This window comes from Amblyraja radiata, chromosome 2, assembly GCF_010909765.2.
Source record: "Amblyraja radiata isolate CabotCenter1 chromosome 2, sAmbRad1.1.pri, whole genome shotgun sequence".
Lineage (NCBI taxonomy): Eukaryota > Metazoa > Chordata > Chondrichthyes > Rajiformes > Rajidae > Amblyraja > Amblyraja radiata.
Window position 1 is genome coordinate 111,255,303 of NC_045957.1, and position 20,411 is coordinate 111,275,713.

The 20,411-nt window shown below is 43.2% G+C and overlaps 1 protein-coding gene across 1 annotated transcript in view; it reads left to right on the forward strand.

The window, feature by feature from the left end:
• Positions 1-535: 535 nt before the first annotated feature.
• LOC116967091 (protein Ycf2-like) overlaps positions 536-20,411 on the forward strand; it is a 59,012-nt gene continuing 39,136 nt past the window's right edge. The window contains exon 1 of the mRNA XM_033013567.1: positions 536-631. Coding sequence (XP_032869458.1) covers positions 581-631 — 51 coding nt within the window. The 5' untranslated portion in view covers positions 536-580. The remainder of the gene's footprint in view (positions 632-20,411) is intronic.

Here is a 20,411-nt window from a genome sequence, read left to right on the forward strand (position 1 = left end):
ATAACATATAATCGGAATATAACAAGTAATAAAGACATCACAGAGACACAAATTAAAAACAGAATTCAATCCAAAAACAGAAAATCAAAAACACAGTGTGAAGAGAGAGCAGCGGCAGCCAAAGCGCGCCAGCGTCCACTCTCCCTTCACGGCAGCCATCTTGGACACAGACCTACAGGACTACAATTAGATTAAAAAATCATCCCCCCACAGTGGATAGCACTGTGGGGGAAGGCACAATGTCCAGTCCCCACCCCATGTTCACCCCAAAGTCAGGCCTATTGAGGCCACCGCAATTGCCTCTACGGAGGCCCGATGTCCCTGGCCGTTCTCACCGGGTGGTCTTGCCCCGGCGTCGGGAGAGTCCTTTCGGTGGCTGGGCCACCGTGCCGCCCATGTGATGAGAAGTATTTGCTAGCACTTATTGTGGGAGATGAGATGCAATTCTTGCTGTATACCACTGGTAGCCACTGTTGTATCATTGTCTTGTATTTAACACCGCCTTAATAACATTATCCCCCTTCCCCCAGAAAGCTGCGTGTTCAAAGCTTTTGAGGAAAGAACGGAGATCTTGGATGCAATGGAAATTCAAGAAGATAATCTGACACAAGTGGAGCTGCCTATTGATCAGGTTAGCACATATGCAGGACTTAAACATATTATTTAAGTAACATGATATTGAAATAAAAATGATTGCATTTATTCACATCTTTCACAACCTGAGTCTGTTTCAAAACACTTATACCCAATTAAGTATTTTCTGGAGTCCAGTCTCTGGTGTAATGCAAGAAACCTCATAGCTGATCTGAGAGCCCACACACACCAGAGAAGTTTTCTATTCAAGCAAAGTGGGATGTGAAATAGGTATTGATCATCATTTATATGAGTGCTCATCTTTATATCTCCTGAAAGGGCAAAATAATTCCTGATTCAATATCGACACAAAATGCTGGAGTTACTCAGCGGGACATGCAGCATCTCTGGAGGGAAGGAGTGGGTGACGTTTCGGGTCGAGACCCTCCTTCAGACTGAGAGTCAGGGGAGAGGGAGTCCAGAGATGTGGAAGGGTAAGGTGTGAAAACGACCGATCAAAGCCGACAATGACAATGGTGCATTGCCAGCTGAGGGGAAAGTGACAAGGAGGCATACTATCAGTAAAATTAATCAGAAGGACAGTGAAACTAGTCGGAGAACTAGGGTGGGGGAGGGATGGAAAGAGAGGGAAAGCATGTTACTTGATGTTAGAGAAATCATTATTCATACTGCTGGGTGGTAGGCTGATCAAGTGAAATATGAGGTGTTGTTCCTCCAATTTGCGTTAGGCTTCACTCTGACAATGGAGGAGGCCCAGGACAGAAAGGTCAGTGTGGAAATAGGAGGGGGATTTAATGTTTTTTGCAACTGGGTGATCGCGTAGGCCGAGCATGACTGAGCGGGGGTGTTCAGCGAAACGATCGCCGAGCCTGCTATTGGTCTTGCCGATATATAGGATTCACATCTGGAACAGTGGATACAGTCGATGAGGTTGAAGGAGGTGCAAGTGAACCTCTGCCTCACCTGGAGGGACTGTCAAGGTTCTTGGACGAAGTCGAGTGAGGAGGTATAGCGATTCACTACCTTGTTTGAAACATGGCCTAAGATGAAACACTCACCTGGTCCATCAAATTAGTTATAATGCTCAAATCCCTTGAATGGAACTTGGATTCACAATCTTCTGAATGGAGATGAGAAACATGCAGATCGTTCACATGCACCTCCTCGAACCTCATTTACTGCATTCAGTGCTCCCAATATGGCTTCCTGTACATCGGCGAGACCAAGCAAAGATTAGGCGACCGTTTTGCTGAACACTTGCGCTCGGCCCGCCAAGGCCTGCTGGATCTCCCAATTGCTAACCATTTTAACTCCCATTCCCATTCCATTGCCAACCTTTCTGTCCTGGGCTTCATACATTGCCTGAGTAAGGCCACAGAGTGAGCAATCTTGGGCCCGTTATCTGAGGACGGATGTGCTCGCACTGGAGAGGGTTCAGAGCAGATTTACACAAATGATCCCAGGAATTAGTGGTTTAACATATGATGACCGTTAGATGGCACTGGGCCTCTACGTGCTGGAGTTTAGAAGGATGAGGGGGAACCTCATTGAAATATCTCGAATAGTGTATGGCCCGGTTAGTGTTGATGTGGAGAGGATGTTTCCACCAGTGGGAGAGTCTCGGACCAGAGGTCATGGTCTCTGAATTAAATGACGTTCCTTTAGGAAGGAGGTGAGGAGGAATTTCCTTAGTCAGAGGGTGGTGAATATGTGGAATCCATTACCACAGGAGGCCAAGTCAATGGATATTTATAAGACAGATATAGATAGTACTGGTGTCAGTGGCTATAGGGAGAAGGCAGGAGAATGAGGTTAAGAGGGAAAGATAGATCAGCCGTGATTGAATGGCAGAGCAGACTGGATGGGCCAAATGGCCTAATTCTGCTCCTATCACTTATGAACGTATGAACATACAAACTGGAGGAAGAGCACCTTATATTCTGCTTGGGTAGCTTACAACACGAACATTGAATTCTCCAATTTTAGGTAACAACCTCCCCACCCTTTCACCCAACCCCCTCACACCCCCCCCCCTCTTCCCTGCGCTCCACCCTGGCTAAGGTTTAGTTGGTCAGTCAGTTTAGTTTATTGTCACGTGTACTGAGGAAGTGAAAAGCTTTTGTTGCGTGCTAACAGTCAGCACAAAGGCAATACATTATTACAAGTGAGCCACGTACAGTGTGTAGACACATGATAAGCCAGCAAAATCCGATCAAGGATAGTGAGAGGGTCACCAAAGAGGTTGATAGTAGTTCAGCATTGCTCTCTGGTTATGGTAGGATGATTATATGATGGTAAGCCCCCCCCCCCCCCCCCTCAATTACTTGTTCTTGTCTCTTAATAAATGCTGGTGAGAATCTCACCTTCAAGAAGGCAGGAACTCTGCCTCACATATGGGGGAGTTATTCCCCCACAGAATAAATATCTGTGCATCCACTAATGCATTCTGGAGCTAATGGATGATCTTTAGGTACAATATGATTGATGGCCTCCATGGAATAACGCCTGCTGCCTTTGCACATGGATGGAAAGAAAGCACTGTAATGCAAGCTTCCAAAACTGAATTAATTTTCTCACTTTTCATTGAGCGCCCATTAATATATTTGATCTGTAATTTAAGATAAATCAAACCCGCTTTTAACTTGACCGTTGCACACTCGGGGTTCTGCGGAGTTTGTCGAAAGAAAACCTTATCCGGGAGCAATTGTCTTCTTTTCAAATTGGTTTTCACAAAGAGTTTATTGATGGAAACACTGGCAATAAAACATTATAAATATATTTAAAATACTTCGTTTAAAGAAGAATGTACAAGCTTCTTTATTTCCTCTTTGCTGGTGCTAAACATTGGAGGGACTTGGCCAGATGAACAGATGTTTTAAATCGTTTGGACATTCAGGAAGGCAAACCACCTAAATCATTGAGTAATATGTTGCAGCACTATGGTGGGAACACTAAGGAATGAGAAATCTTATTGCTTACATTTCATTTGGTTTCATCTGGTTTCTGCATATTATTGGGCTAGGCGACTTTTACTGCCTATTAAATAATAATACGATTGCAGTGTTCCCAATTGTGAATTAGAGCTTTATTTAAACAAAGTGTATGCAGCACGGTAGTATGGCGCAGCGGTAGTGTTGTTGCCTTAAGGGCCTGTCCCACGGGCATGCGACCTGCATGCGGCAAGCGCGACCTAAAGTGCCGGTCCCACCAGCATGCGCCTGCATGCGGCAAGCGCGACCTAACCAGAAGCGGGGTCCGCATGGAGGTCGAGTGAGTGAAATGAAGTTCGAGCGAAGTCCGCGGGAAGTTCACGCGTGATGTACGGCATCGAGGCGGCTGCGGGGCCGGCAGGCCGTTGCCGCTTGGAAATTTTAAACACGGTCAGTTTTTCGGAACCCCGCGTGATGTCGGAACCAGCTCCGCACAACTCCATACGGCTCCGGCGATCGAAGTGGGATCGGCCCCGCGAGGCCGTACGGCTCAAGCGACCATGTTAGGTCGCGCTTGCCGCATGCAGGCGCATGCTGGTGGGACAGGCCCTTTAGGTCGCGCTTGCCGCATGCAGGTCGCATGCCCGTGGGACAGGCCCTTTACAGCGTCAGAGACCCAGATCCTGGCTATGGGGTGCTGTCGGTACGGAGTTTGTACGCTCTCCCCGTGACCTGCCTTGGTTTTCTCCGGGTGCTCTGGTTTTCTTCCACACTCCAAAGACACACAGGTTTGTAGGTTAATTGGCATCGGTAAAATAGTAAATTGTCCCTAGTATGTAGGACAATGCTAATGTAGGGGTGATTGCCGGTCGGTAAGGGCCTGTTTCCGCGCTGTACCTCTAAAGTCAAAAGTTCTAAAAGTTGGTTTAAACCAAGAAAATATAGAGGTGATGATCTTCTCCACCTAGACAGTGGTTCAAATGTAGCAACAGAAATATAGTTTATGATTTACATGCTGGCACAATTTTTTATAAATGTTTCTGTTCTGGATAATGAATATGCATTGCTCGTTTTCAATGATACTAAAGAATACAAGAAAGTGAAAGTGCAGTCATCTTATCTTCAGACCGTCTGAAGAAGGGTCTCGACCTGAAACGTTGCCTATTTCCCTCACTCCACAGATGCTGCCTCACCCGCTGAGTTTCTCCAGCATTTTTGTCCACCTTCGATTTCCAACATCTGCAGTTCTTTCTTAAACAACTTGCCATCTTCTCTGGCCATTTGCACCGTTTAGGATTATAACAGGCACAATGCCTCTGGGGACCTGTTTACACAAACGTTGGACTGGCTACTTACCCAATACAATCTTAAATGTGCTGATGCTATCAGCACCTATTATCTCCTCTGGGAAGCCATTTGCTATATTCATATTATCATCTGGCTATGGTATGGGATGTCAATATTCAGATCCTTCACCACCAATTGTACAGAATATTAGGAGTCACATATAACTGGCATCTGATTCAAGATAAATTTCAACCCACTATTCTCTGTGTTGTTTTTTTTTCACCAATAGAGCACCAGTTCTACTGCTTTTTTAAGCTGAAACCTCAGAAGTGGTGACATTGCACCACATGATGAATGGAAGGTGCAGAACCAGGTTGGTTCATGGTTAAGAGGTCACTTCATGTTCTTGGGAATGGCTGGATGATAACTAATTACCAATTTTGTTTCTTGACTAGTTTTGGCAAGTGCGTGCTCTTCGGTATCAGCCGTCATCTTCTAGCTCTTGTCAAAGCCAAGTATAAAACTGGTTGATGTAAACATTGGCCTCCCCAGCCTGTGTGAATGACTACCGTCCGGTGGCCCTTACCTCGGTAGTCATGAAATGCTTTGAGAGGCTGGTGAAGAAACACATCTGCGCCTTCCTCCCTCAGAACATGGACCCGTTGCAGTTCGCATACCGTCCAAACAGATCCACGGACGATGCGGTCTCCCAGGTCTTGCACACTGCTCTCTCCCATCTGGACAGCCAGAAGGGGGGCTACGTGAGGATGCTGTTCATAGACTTCAGTTCAGCCTTCAACACGATAGTCCCCACCAGACTGGCCGGGAAGCTAATGGAATTGGGGCTCAACACCTCCCTGTGTGCCTGGGTCCTGGACTTTCTAACCGCCAGGCCCCAGGTAGTCAAGATGGGAGGGAATACATCGAAGTCCCTCACCCTGAGCACAGGATCGCCCCAGGGTTGCGTCCTCAGCCCCCTATTGTACTCCCTGTACACACATGACTGTGTGGCTAGGTTCAGCTCCAACTCAATAATTAAGTTTGCTGATGACACTGTGGTGGTGGGCCTGATCTCAGACAGCGATGAGAAGAGGTGGCTGGTCTAGCACTGGTGCCAGGATAACAGCCTCCTGTTGAACATCAAAAAAACGAAGGAGCTGATCATGGACTTTAGGAGGGCACATCATCCGAGGACGTACACTCCATTGAGGATAAATGGGGATCCTGTGGATAGGGTGAACTGTTTTAAATATCTGGGAGTCCACATCTCCGAGGATATGACATGGGCATCACACGCCTCAGCACTCGTGAGTAAGGCAAGGCAGCGCCTTTACCACCTCAGACAATTGAGGAAATTCAGAGTATCTCCAAGGATCCTCCAGTGCTTCTACGCAGCGGCGGTGGAAAGCATCTTGTCCGGGAACATTACCATCTGGTTTGGGAATTGCTCTGCCAAGGACAAGAAGGCTCGGCAGAGAGTAGTGCGTTCGGCCGAACGCACTATGGGGACTTCACTTGCCCCCCTGCAGGAACTATACATCAGGAGGTGCAACTCCAGAGCCAACAATATCATGAGAGACCCCTTCCACCCCTGCAACGGACTGTTCCAGCTGCTACGGTCAGGCAAACGCCTCCGTTGCCATGCGGTGAGAACGGAGAGGTTGAGAAGGAGTTTCTTCCCAGAGGCCATTCGGACTGTAAACGCCTATCTCACCAGGGACTAACTCTACTGAACGTTTTTCCTTCCTTTATTTATTATGTAAAAGAATATGTGTGTTATGATTGTGTTTATAGTTTGTTTGGTTGTTTGGTTGTTTGTCTTTTGCACAAAAGTCCGCGAGCATTGCCACTTTCATTTCACTGCACATCTCGTATGTGTATGTGACAAATAAACTTGACTTGACTTGACTTGGCACTGCATGCTATAAAAACCCGTTGCCGCATCAAGCAATGTTTCTCATGGAATTGTAATTGCTCTGATCGCACAAGTAAAAACACAGAAAAGTTGAAGCATTGTGTAGAGAAGTGGCTTTGAGAGCAACTTGGCTCGTGCTTATATTTCTCACTTACATGGCTGGCAACGGGCATCTCAAAGTGAGCAGTTATATCAAGTTGACATTAAACATTAACAAGTCTCCAGGGCAGTGGATAGCACGCTGTTAAGAGACTGTATTCACCTATCTCCGGGGTCTGGCTTTAAATCAGGCCGAGACAGATGGACTTAAAATCTCTTGGTCTTCGATGGCTGTTAAACATACTAAGTGAAATAAGTTCTGGCAGTCTAATTCTGGTTCCCAGTGGGCACGAGTTCACGTTGGAAACCAGCTTTCAAGAATCTCAGTTGGAAGTAAAAAAAAACAAAGGAAAACTAACCATCATGAAACCATTAATGACAACAGATCTAGCTACCCCGAGAGCTTCAAAGGGTACAGCAAAGTTAAAATAATTTGATCAACCTCTAATTGGATGTAAAGTGTTTGTTTTTATTAACGATGATATGGATTGTGATGTGGATTTAAGAGAGTGTACCAAAGATTTGTTTATAGCACGAGGATTGCTGAGTGGAATCAAATTCCAATTGTTGGCTGGGTCACTCATTTGAACTGCTACAGTCAGCAACCCGCAGTCATGACAGGATTGATGGTCTTGGATGTGTCATTGCTTTGGATTAGCTTGTGCTGTCTGATCCTACATAACTGCTTGCAGCTGTTCCATACGCAGGGTTGGTAGTAATGTCACAACGTACCTTTGAGATAAGATTAGTTTCGTTTAGAGATACAGCACGGAAATAGACCCATCGGCCCATTGAGTCCGTGCTGACTGGCGATCATCCCCTACACTAACACTATCCTATACATACTAGGGAATTTTTTTTTTACAATTTACTAAGCTATTTAACAAATCTCCACAACGTTGGTGTGTGGGAGGGAACTTGAGCGCCCGGAGAAAACCCACGCAGGTCATGGGGAGAACGTGCAAACTCCATACACACAGTACCCATAGTCAGGATTGAACCCGGGCCTCTGATGCTATAAGGCAGCAACTCTACCCCTAGATGGGTGTAAGACAATGAAACAATTTGAGCAACAAAACCAGTTCCTATTAATCCATTAACTCCCAGCCTGAGACTTAAATAAAAAATACTGTTGCAATAGCAATATTCTTCCTGGTTCATTTAATGTGTATATAAAGCCTGCGTCAGCATTTTATAGCAACATTTGATTCCAATAAAACATTTCAACACATCTGGCTAGAATGATGATCTCAGTTTTGTCCTAAGGATAAAAATAAATGTAATTAAGTCTAATGCTCTACCATACCATTTTTAGCAAAATGATGAATTTTAAAAACTACAATCTGTGATTAGTTGAAAGCAAGATTTTTCATTGTACCTGCAACTAACTGTAGTGTGCATATGAAAATAAACTCGACTTGACTTGCCTGTAAATACTTAGCATTTCTATTTTGATCATTGTGTCGTTTGTTCCGACATTCAGATTGGGGTCTGAACTTGAGCGCAAGCTCAGTCTGTGGACGATTTTTCATGGTAGGTCAGCGAAAGTAAAGCCTTGTGTTGAATTTCAAAAGTCAAGAGTCAAGATTCAAGAGTCAAGAGTGTTTTATTGTCATATGTCCCAGATAGAACAATGACATTCTTAATGGCCTGTCCCACTACACGAGTTTACCCAAGAGCTCTCCCGAGTTTAAAAAAAATCAAACTCGTGGTAAGTACGTAGAATGTACGTAGCGGGGACAATAGATAATAGACAATAGACATTAGGTGCAGGAGTAGGCCATTTGGCCCTTCGAGCCAGCACCGCTGATCATCCCCAATCAATACCCTGTTCCTGCCTTCTCCCCATATCCCCTGACTCCGCTATTTTTAAGAGCCCTATCTAGCTCTCTCTTGAAAGCATCCAGAGAACGTCGGAGCTCGGGACGTCTCTTAGTGGCTCGTAACGCTAACGGCAAGCACTAGGGAAACGCGGTAAGCTCATCAGGTTTTTTCAACATGTTGAAAAATGTCCACGAGAGTCCCGAGTACCGACGAGCGGCTATTACCGTAATTCTCCGAGTTCGAATCAAGGGGAAACTCAGGAGAACTCTTGAAGTACCCCGTACAGTGGGACAGGCCCTTTACTTGCAGCAACACAACAGAATATGTAAACATAGTACACTGTAAACAGTATAATAAACGAGAAACAAGAAGTTCAGGGTGTGTGTGTGTGTGTGTGTGTGTGTGTGTGTGTGTGTGTGTGTGTGTGTGTGTGTGTGTGTGTGTGTGTGTGTGTGTGTATATACACATTCTCACTCACACACACACACACACACACACACACACACACACACACACACACACACACACACACACATAAATAACAAGCAATAATAGTCAATGTAATTCCAATGTGGACCCATTTCTGGAGATGAACGTGTCATAAATCGGTCAACTGTCCTAACACCTACGGAACTGTGAAGCAAGATGTGTATTTGTTTCACAGGCGAGCATATGCTGCTTCAATTCGAGAGACCAATAAAAGATCTCTGCCAGATATTTGAGACAAGTTTTATTTATTTTCTAAACCAACTCGTTCAGTAATTAACGGTAGCATTATATATGTCTGTGCACCATGAAAACAATGAGTGTAATTTATATAATTACTTTTAGCGGGCTTAATTATTAAATGTTTTACTGCAGCTTCCTCAACAATGAGACAATCACGCAAAATTAATCATTATCCTGATCCCTCAATTCCTTTATTACTTATGTAAAATCTGTAGTAATGGGGTACAAATGGCGATTCTTTGCATTATAGGGGAGAAGTGATTGTGGCAGTAAAATAAAAAAGTGTCATTATTTCTGCTTGCAAAAACTTTATCTTAGCACAACTGTGGCATTATGTGAAATTTTGTGTCTGAGGGCAATAATGGAATGAGCAAATCTGTGAAGAGCAATGGTAATGGACGTTATATGTATATAACGGAGATTAGTATACAAACTTAAAGCACACGGTATTGGGGGTTCAGTATTGATGTGGATAGAGAACTGGCTGGCAAACAGGAAGCAAAGAGTAGGAGTAAACGGGTACCTTTTCAGATTGGCAGGCAGTGACTAGTGGGGTACCGCAAGGCTCAGTGCTGGGACACCAGCTATTTACAATATATATTAATCATTTGGACGAGGGAATTGAATGCAACATCTCTAAGTTTGCTGATGACACGAAGCTGGGGGGAAGTGTTAGCTGTGAGGAGGATGCTAGGAGGCTGCAAGGTGACTTGGATAGGCTGGGTGAGTGGGCAAATGCATGGCAGATGCAGTATAATGTGGATAAATGTGAGGTTATCCACTTTGGTGGCAACAACAAGAAAGTAGACTATTATCTGAATGGTGGCCGATTAGGAAAAGGGGAGATGCAACGAGACCTGGGTGTCATGGTACACCAGTCATTGAAAGTAGGCATGCAGGTGCAGCAAGTAGTGAAGAAAGCGAATGGTATGTTAGCATTCATAGCAAATGGATTTGAGTATAGGAGCAGGGAGGTTCTACTGCAGTTGTACAGGGTATTGGTGAGACCACACCTGGAGTATTGTGTACAGTTTTGGTCTCCAAATCTGGGGAAAGACATTCTTGCCATAGAGGGAGTACAGAGAAGGTTCACCAGACTGATTCCTGGGATGTCAGGACTTTCATATGAAGAAAGACTGGATAGACTCGGCTTGTACTCGCTAGAATTTAGAAGATTTAGGGGGGATCTTATAGAAACTTACAAAATTCTTAAAGGGTTGGACAGGCTAGATGCAGGAAGATTGTTCCCGATGTTGGGGAAGTCCAGGACAAGGGGTCACAGTTTAAGGATAAAGGGGAAATCGATAATGGCGGTGCAGGCTCGAAGGGCCGAATGGCCTACTCCTGGACCTAGTTTCTATGTTTCTATATTTCTATGTACTATTACTGCTCGTGGGCAGCATGGAGGCACAGCGATAGAGTTGCTGCCTTACAGCACCGGAGACTCGGGTTCGATCCTGTCTACGGGTGCTGTCTATAGGTAGTTTGTATGTTCCCACGGTGTCCTTCATGGGTTTTCCCCGGGCGCTCTGGTTTCTTCCTACATTCCAAAGACGTGCAGGTTTTTAAGTTAGTTGGCGTTGGTTATGATTGTAAATTGTTCCTAGTGTGTAGGATAGTGTGTTAGTGTGCGGGGATCGCCGGTCGGCATGGACACGATGGGCCGAAGGGCCTGTTTGCCACCTGTGCCTCTACACTAAACTAAATTACTGCTAAACTGGATTTTGCTCACAGGTCACAATGAGGCAATGAACTTGGCAGAATTAATTAAGATGTGTAAAGGCCTTGTCGTCATTTTGCAGTTCAGAGATGCATTGAAATCTCAGTGGGACAAGGGGCCAGTCAGATTGAGCTAAGGAACACCCAAATCAATGGCAAATACTTGCTGCTGAATGGTAATCAGGGTTTGATTTACAGGGACGAGATATCTTACTGGCAGCCCGGATGGTCACTAGCCAGTTATGCAAATCCGTTCATTAATCTCAAGACGCAATCATTTTTTTGAAGAGAAAAATGGGAAGATATTAATAACGCTTGCAATAAAAGCACATTAAATATCAGAATCGAATATAAATATGAGTAATTACAATTAAAACTATGATAAATTACCTTATGCACACAGCAATAGCCATTCAAAAACAAATTAAATGTCATAAATGTCTCTGGCTATGATTTCAACAAGGGCTGGTTTCAAAGGAGAAGGATATATGGGAAATTCAGAGGTTTGGGTGGTATAGATTTCTAGTTTTACAACATGCAGCTTTTTTCCTCACAGAATACATGTCTGGACCGAAGATAGACACAAAATGCTGGAGTAACCCAGCGGGCCAGGCAGCATCTTCTTCACCTGAAGAAGGGTCTCGACCCGAAACATCACCCATTCCTTCTCTCCAGAGATGCTGCCCGTCCCGCTGAGTTACTCCAGCATTTTGCGTCTATCTTCGGTTTAAACCAGCATCTGCAGTTCCTTCCTGCACACAGGGTCAGGCAGCATCACTGGAGAACATGGATAGGTGACATTTCAGGTCGGGGCCTTCCGCAATCTGGGGAAGGTTTCCGACCCGAACCATTATCTATCATGGCTGTGATTGACCCCACCTTCAATTGATCTCTCAAAACTGAGGTTAGGTTTGTATTGCCTTGTTTATTATTTTGTTATTATGTAAGGATGGACGCACACTATGGACATCAGGGACCCTTGGGAAGATGTATGTCATGGCTCCAGTTGCCAAACACTTTAACCCCCCTTCCCATTCCCACATTGACCTTTCTCAAGTCAAGTCAAGTCACATTTATTTATATAGCACATTTAAAAAACAACTCTCGTTGGCCAAAGTGCTTTACATTTGTTATAAGAATTGTAGAACAAACAAACTACCAAAACTACATACATACACTCGCTCAGTGGACGTCAGGAAAAGCTTGGGAGTATAGATAGGTTTTTAGTCTTGACTTAAAGGAGTCGATGGAGGGGGCAGTTCTGATGGGAAGGGGGGGATGCTGTTCCACAGTCTAGGAGCTGCAACTGCAAAGGCGCGGTCACCCCTGAGCTTATACCTAGACCGTGGGATATTCAGCAGCCCCAAGTCGGCTGCCCAACGACCTAGAGGTGGAGTGGTGGGCGAGAAGACTTTTAATGTAGGAGGGGGCAAGCCCATTGAGGGCTTTGTATACATAGAGGAGGGTCTTGAAATGTATACGGAACCGCACAGGGAGCCAGTGGAGAGAGGCCAGGATCGGGGTGATGTGGTCCCTTTTTCGGGTGCCTGTCATGAGTCTCGCTGCGGCGCTTTGGACCAGTTGCAGGCGGGACTGGGAAGATTGGCTGATGCCAGTGTAAAGAGAGTTGCAGTAATCTAGGCGGGAGGAGATAAATGTGTGGATGATCTTTTCGAGGTCATCAAAGTGGAGGAATTGTTTTATTTTAGCTATCGTCCGAAGCTGAAAGAAGCTAGCCAACAAATCACCATTGTGGGCTCCACCTTTCTTTCATGATCGTAACTTTTTGCATATCTCTCGTTCATTTGTCCTTTGCAGAAAAGCTCTTTGCGCAGGACTGTGATCATCAATGTGATAAACCTATAGCAACAAAGTAAAAAATTGGATCTCTCTCTCTCTCCCTCTCTCTCTCTCTCTCTCTCTCTCTCTCTCTCTCTCTCTCCCTCTCCCTCTCCCTCTCCCTCGCTCTCTCCCCCTCTCCCTCTCTCTCCCTCTCCCTCTCCCTCTCCCTCTCCCTCTCCCTCTCCCTCTCCCTCTCTCCCTCTCTCCCTCTCTCCCTCTCTCCCTCTCTCCCTCTCTCCCTCTCTCCCTCTCCCCCTCTCTCCCCCTCTCTCCCCCTCTCTCTCTCCATCTCTCCCTCTCTCTCCCTCTCTCCCTCTCTCCCTCTCTCCCTCTCTCCCTCTCTCCCTCTCTCCCTCTCTCCCTCTCTCCCTCCCTCCCTCCCTCTCTCTTTCAGACCCCTTCATGTTTTCCACATTTTGTTACTTTACAGCCTTATTTTAAAATTGATTAAATTCATTTTTTTTATCATCACTCTACACACAATATCGCATAATAAAAAAGCAAAAACAGCTGTTTAGAAATTTTTGCAAAGTAATTAACAAGAAATGACTGAAATATCACATTTACATAAGTTTTTAAACCCTTTGCTATGACACTAAAAAATTGAGCTTTGGTGCATCCTGTTTCCATTGATTATCCTTGAGATGTTTCTACAACTTGATTGGAGTCCACCAGTGGTAAATTAAATTGATTGGACATGATTTGGAAAGGCACACACCTGTCTATATAAGGTCCCGCAGTTGACAGTGCATGTCAGAGCAAAAACTAAGCCATGAAGCCGAAGGAATTGTCCATAGACCTCCGAGAGGTCTCCGAAGGATAAAGGGAAAATCCTTTAGGACCGAGATGAGAAAAACATTTTTCACACAGAGAATGGTGAATCTCTGGAACTCTCTGCCACAGAAGGTTGTTGAGGCCAGTTCATTGGCTATATTTAAGAGGGAGTTAGATGTGGCCCTTGTGTGATCAGGGGGTATGGAGAGAAGGCAGGTACAGGATACTGAGTTGGATGATCAGCCATGATCATATTGAATGGCAGTGCAGGCTTGAAGGGCCGAATGGCCTACTCCTGCACCTATTTCAAGTCACGTCAAGTCAAGTCACGTCAAGTCAAGTCAAGTCAAGTTTATTCGTCACATACACATACGAGATGTGCAGTGAAATGAAAAGTGGCAATGCTCGCGGACTTTGTGCAAAAAGACAAACAAACAAACAACCAAACAAACTATAAACACAATCACATATTCTTTTACATATTAAATATTGTGGGCGGAAGGAAAAACGTTCAGTAAAGTTAGTCCCTGGTGAGATAGGAGTTTACAGTCCGAATGGCCTCTGGGAAGAAACTCCTTCTCAACCTCTCCGTTCTCACAGCATGGCAACGGAGGCGTTTGCCTGACCGTAGCAGCTGGAACAGTCCGTTGCAGGGGTGGAAGGGGTCTCCCATGGTTTTATTGGCTCTGGAGTTGCACCTCCTGATGTATAGTTCCTGCAGGGGGGCGAGTGAAGTTCCCATAGTGCATTCGGCCAAACGCACTACTCTCTGCAGAGCCTTCTTGTCCTGGGCAGAGCAATTCCCAAGCCAGATGGTAATATTTCCGGACAAGATGCTTTCCACAGCCGCTGAGTAGAAGCACTGGAGGATCCTCGGAGACACTCTGAATTTCCTCAATTGCCTGCGGTGGTAAAGGCGCTGCCTTGCCTTACTCACGAGTGCTGCGGCGTGTGATGTCCATGTCATATCCTCAGAGATGTGGACTCCCAGATATTTGAAACAGCTCACCCTATCTACAGTATCCCCATTTATCCTCAATGGTGTGTACGTCCTCGGATGAAGTGCCCTCCTAAAGTCCACGATCAGCTCCTTAGTTTTTTTGATGTTCAAGAGGAGGCTGTTATCCTGGCACCAGAGTGCTAGATCAGCCACCTCCTCCCGGTAGGCCTTCTCATCATTGTCTGAGATCAGGCCCACCACCACAGTGTCATCAGCAAACTTAATTATTGAGTTGGAGCTGAACATAGCCACACAGTCATGTGTGTACAGGGAGTACAATAGGGGGCTGAGGACGCAACCCTGGGGCGATCCTGTGCTCAGGGTGAGGGACCTCGATGTATTCCCTCCCAACTATTTTCTATGTTTCTATGTTTCTATGAGACAGGATTGCTTTGAGACACAGATCTGGGGAAGAGTATAAAACAATTTCTGCAGCATTGCAGGTCCTGAAGAGCACAGTGGCCTCTGTCATTCGTAAATGGAAGAACTTTGGAACCACCAGGACTCTTCATAGAGCTGGCTGCCTGGCCAAATTGAGCAATCGGGGGAGAAGGGCCTTGGTCAGGGAGGTGACCAAGAACCCGATGTTCACTCTGACAGAGCTCCAGAGTTCCTCTGTGAAAATGGGAGAAACTTCCAGAAGGACAACTATATCTGCAGCACTCCTCAAATCAGGCCTTTATGGTAGGTTGGCCAGATGGAAGCCACTCCTCAGTAAAAGGCACATGACAGCCCGTTTGGAGATTGCCGAAAGGCACCTAAACAAGATTCTCTGGTCTGATGAAACCAAGATTGAACTCTTTGGCCTAAATGCCAAGCGTCATGTCTGGAGGAAACCAGGAACCGCTCATCACCTGGCTAATACCATACCTACGGTGAAGCATGGTGGTGGCAGCATCATGCTGTGGAGATGTTTTTCAGCAGCAGGAACTGGGAGACTAGTCAGGATTGAGGGAATGATGAATGGAGCAAAGTACAGAATGATCCTTGATGAAAACCTGCTGCAGAGGGTTCAGGACCTCAGACTGGGGCAGAGGTTTACCTTCCAACAGGACAACGACCCTTAGCACACAGCCAAGACAACACAGGGGTCTTAGCACACAGCCAAGACAACACAGGGGTAGCTTCGTGACAAATCTGTGAATGTTCTTGAGTGGCCCAGCCAGAGCCCGGAGTTGAACCTGATCGAATATCTCTGGAGGGACCTGAAAATAGCTGTGTATCGACGCTCCCCATCCAATCTGACAAGAGCTTGAGAGGATCTGCAGAGAAGAATGGGAGAAATTACCCAAATACATGTGTGCCAAGCTTGTAGCGTCATACCCAGGAAGACCTGAGGCTGTAACCACTGCCAAAGGTGACTCAACAAAGTACTGAGTAAAGGGTATGAATACTTATGTAAATGTGATATTTCAGTTATTTATTTTTAATTACTTTGCAAAAATCTCCCTTATTTATTTATTTATTTATTTATTTATTTGTTTTTATTTATTAGAAGCAAATGTACAAGAGTAGAACAATCGGAATATAAAATAATACAGTTCATGTACAGCTTCTATTTTAACTTTTTAACTAAGGAAAAGAAAGGAGAAAGAACAAGAAAGAGAAAAAGTGAGATGTGCAAAGATAGGACCCCTAGACCCCCAACGTAGTGCAGCCAAAGATAGGACCCCTAGACCACCAACGTAGTGCAGCCAAAGATAGGACCCCTAGACTGCCAACGTGGTGCAGGCAAAGATAGAACCCCTAGACTGCCAACGTGGTGCAGGCAAAGATAGGACCCCTGGACGACCAACGTAGTGCAGCCAAAGAGTGGGTAAAAGAAAGAAAGAAAGAAAGAAGTAAAAAAAGAACAAAAATAAAAAGAGAGAAAAAAGTGGTGGTATACCTGCCTCTCGTCCCTCCCCACCCACCTCACCCAACCCATAATTAGATTTAAATCCAAAGTTGTGTTGCGCCATACTATCCTTGTAAGAATTCGGTGAAGGGTGTCCATGTCTTGGAAAAATGATCTGGTTTTTCTGCCAAGACAAGTCTAATATTATCAAGATGTAGTGTCTCGGACATGTTTGTAATCCACATCTTAACAGTAGGGACTGATGTGTGTTTCCAAAATTTAAGTATTAGTTTTTTCGCCGTTATCAGGTCATAATTAAGGAAACGTCTTTGAAATAGTGATAGCTCAGAACAGGCTTCTGACAGACGTACCTAGAGTGATCAGTTCAGTGTCGGGGTTCAATTTTATTTTAAGTGTTTTAGAAAAAATGTCAAAAATTCCTCTCCAGAAATTATGTAACTTTGTACAAGAGGCAAAGGAATGGGTTATAGTTGCTTCCTGGAGGAGATATTTATCACAAATAGGAGAAACATTTGGGAAGATCTTATTCAGTTTAGACTTTGAATAATAGTCTGTGCAGTATTTTAAATAGTATTAGCGAATGCCTAACGTTAAGAGAAGAGTTGTGTATGTATAGAAGGCTTTCCTCCCATCTGTCTTTTAAAATTATTAGGCTGAGCATCTTCCCAAGCTTTTCTAATTACTTCTGGCGATGGGATTTGTATATTTAAAAGGGTATTATAAAAGTATGATATTAACTTGTTTGAATTCTGTTCATACATTCGTCTAGTGTGTCTGGAAACATATATTGATAGTCTTGGGTATATGATTTCAGATAGTCTCGTATTTGAAGATATCTAAAGTATTGGCTACCTATCAGATGATATTTCAACTGTAATTCTTGAAATGTGAAAAGAGTTCACATCTCATAAAGATCTCCCAGTTTTTTAATTCCTAATCTTTCCCAGTGTGTGAACGTCTTGTCTAAGATAGACGGCTTGAACGAAGGGTTATTGGCAATTGGTGAGAGAAGAGATAAATTTCTCAGTTTAAGGATTAACTTCACTTGTTTCAAGATTCGTAGGGTGCTGTGGATAATCGGATTTTTCTCATATAGTGTTTTCATCAAATTTATTGGAGAGAGAAGAATCGCGCCTATATTAAAAGGCGAACAATCCTCTCTCCATTATTAACCATTTTACCTGTTGGGATGTGTTGTCCATCCAATAGATTAAGTTTTTGAAATTCGTTGCCCAATAATAGTACAGAAAATTGGGGAGAGCCAATCCGCCAATTTCTTTGGGTTTACATAGATGTCGTTTATGGATTCTGTGTGTTTTATAATCCCAAATAAAGTTTGTGATCAGAGAATCGAGTTTTAAAAACAAAAATTTAGGGAGATAAATCGGTATTGATTGAAATAAGTACAGGATTTGTGGAAGGAAGATCATCTTCGGCATTTATTCTGCCTATGAGAGACATCGGAAGCGTTTTCCAAAATTGAATAAGGGCATTTAGTTTGGTAATTAATGGAGGAAAGTTTACTTGGAATAAAGAAATGTATTTTCTAGTTATGTGAAAGCCAAGATATTTAAATTTTTCCGTAGCAATTCTAAAAGGGAATTTTAGAAGGTGTGCCGGATCTTGAGGCTTTATTGACAAAATTTCACTTTTGTTCCAGTTTATTCTATATCCTGAAAAGGAACCGAATTCCTCTATAAGATTTAGTATGTTTGGAATGCTAACTTGGGAATTGGTGATATATAGTAATACATCATCTGCATATAATGATATTTTATTATTAGACTATCTAGTATTATAGCCATGAATATTCGGATGTACTCTTATACTTTCTGCTAAAGGTTCAATCGCAAGGGCAAATAACAGGGTTGATAATGCACACCCTTGTCTATTGCCCCTGGATAGCTGAAAATTAGGTGAGAGTACTTGATTAGTCAGTATTCTGGCAGTCGGCTTGTCATATAGCAACTTTATCCATGAAATAAAATTTTCTCCTAACTGGAATTTTTGCAATACTGTAAAAAGATATTTCCATTCTACTTGGTCAAATGCTTTTACTGCATCTAATGAAATAATTGATAGGTCTTCCTTTATCGTTCTATGTGAGTACATTTTATTAAACAGACATCTCAAATTAAACGAGTGTCTCTTGGGTATAAACCCAGTTTGATCAGAATGTATTAATTTATTAACGTATTTACTTAGTCTTCTTGCCAGGGTTTTAGCTAATATTTTCTGATCTGTATTTAACAGGGCAATTGCTCTGTGTGATCCCGGCTCTTCCAGATCTTTATCTTTTTTGGGTATCAGTGTAATAGTTGATTCGGCTAAGGTTTGTGGTAGCGTCTGTTCTTTAAATGCGTGTATATAAAGGTTATGTAAATGCGGGGAGATTACGTCATAAAATTTAAAATAAAATTCATTACTAAACCCATCTGGGCCTGGGGTTTTGCCATTCTTCAATGAATTAATAGTCTCTTCGATTTATTTAATTGTAATCTGTGCTCCTAAAATAATTTTTATCGTTTCTGCTGAAGTTTTGGATGTATATAAATTTTGATAAAATTGGACAAATCTTTCGTTAATATCTTTTGGAAGTGTGAACAGTTCACCTTTTTCTGATCTAATTTTTTGAATAGCATGAACCTTTCTACTTTTCTCAACTGACGTGTGAGAAGTTTATGCGGTTTGTCGCTGAATTCAACATTTTCCTGTTTAGTAATTTGAAATAGCCTGATAACTCTTGCAGAGAGAATTAGATTTAGCTTGAATCTTAATACTGCTATCTTATTATTATCCATAGACGGATCTGTCGCATTTTCTGAATCCAGCTGTCTGATCTGTTCTTCTAATTCCAGTTGTTCCATCCTATTATTTTTATTTTGATATGCTTGATATGAAATGATAGAACCTCTAATAAAGGCCTTAAAAGTTTCCCATAATAACGAAGCCGAAATACTTCATTGTATCATTTGTCTCAAAAAGAATTCCATTTGTTGTTTTAGATATTCTCAGCAAGCTGGGTTAGTTAGTTTTTGGGGATTAAACCTCCAGACGTTTTTTCATTGTACATTCCTTCTTGTTTCAGGAAGAAGGTTAGAGGGGAATAATCGGAAATAATACTATTATGATATTTGGGATTCGTTGTAAAAGGTATTAATTTTGTGTCCACCAGAAAATAGTCAATACTTGTATTTGTTTTATGTATGGATGAATAAAAGGAATATTCTCTTCCGGATGGATTTGCAATCCTCCATACGTCTGTTATATTTGTATTTTTTATATACGTATTTAGGAGTTCGCTGGATTTTGATTTTGTGTTATATCTCTTTTGTTGTGAGGATTTATCCAAATATTGATCCAAAACACAGTTGATATCTCCTCCAATTATCAGGTTTTGCTGGGTGGATTCTGAGATGATATTAAATATTTTATTAAAAAATTGTGGATTATCAAAGTTGGGAGCCTAGATATTCACCATAGTAAGTGGTGTAGAATATATCTCCCCAGATACCTACCCTCCTTATCTGCTATGGTGGTTTTATGTTTTAATGGTATACCCTTACGAATTATAATTGCAGTACCTCTCGCTTTGGAGAGAAAGGTAGAGTGATATATTTGACCAACCAGTTAGCCTTCAGCCTGTTATGAGCTTGATCTTTGAGGTGCGTCTCATGTAAAAATATTATATCAGCATTAATCGATTTTAATTGGGCAAGAACCTTACCTCTTTTAATTTGCTCATTAACGCCCCTAGTATTCCAACTACAAAATGTGATTCCTCCAGTTTTCTTCAGAGGGTCATCTTGCATTACATGGTTTCCCATGTTTCAGATGGGG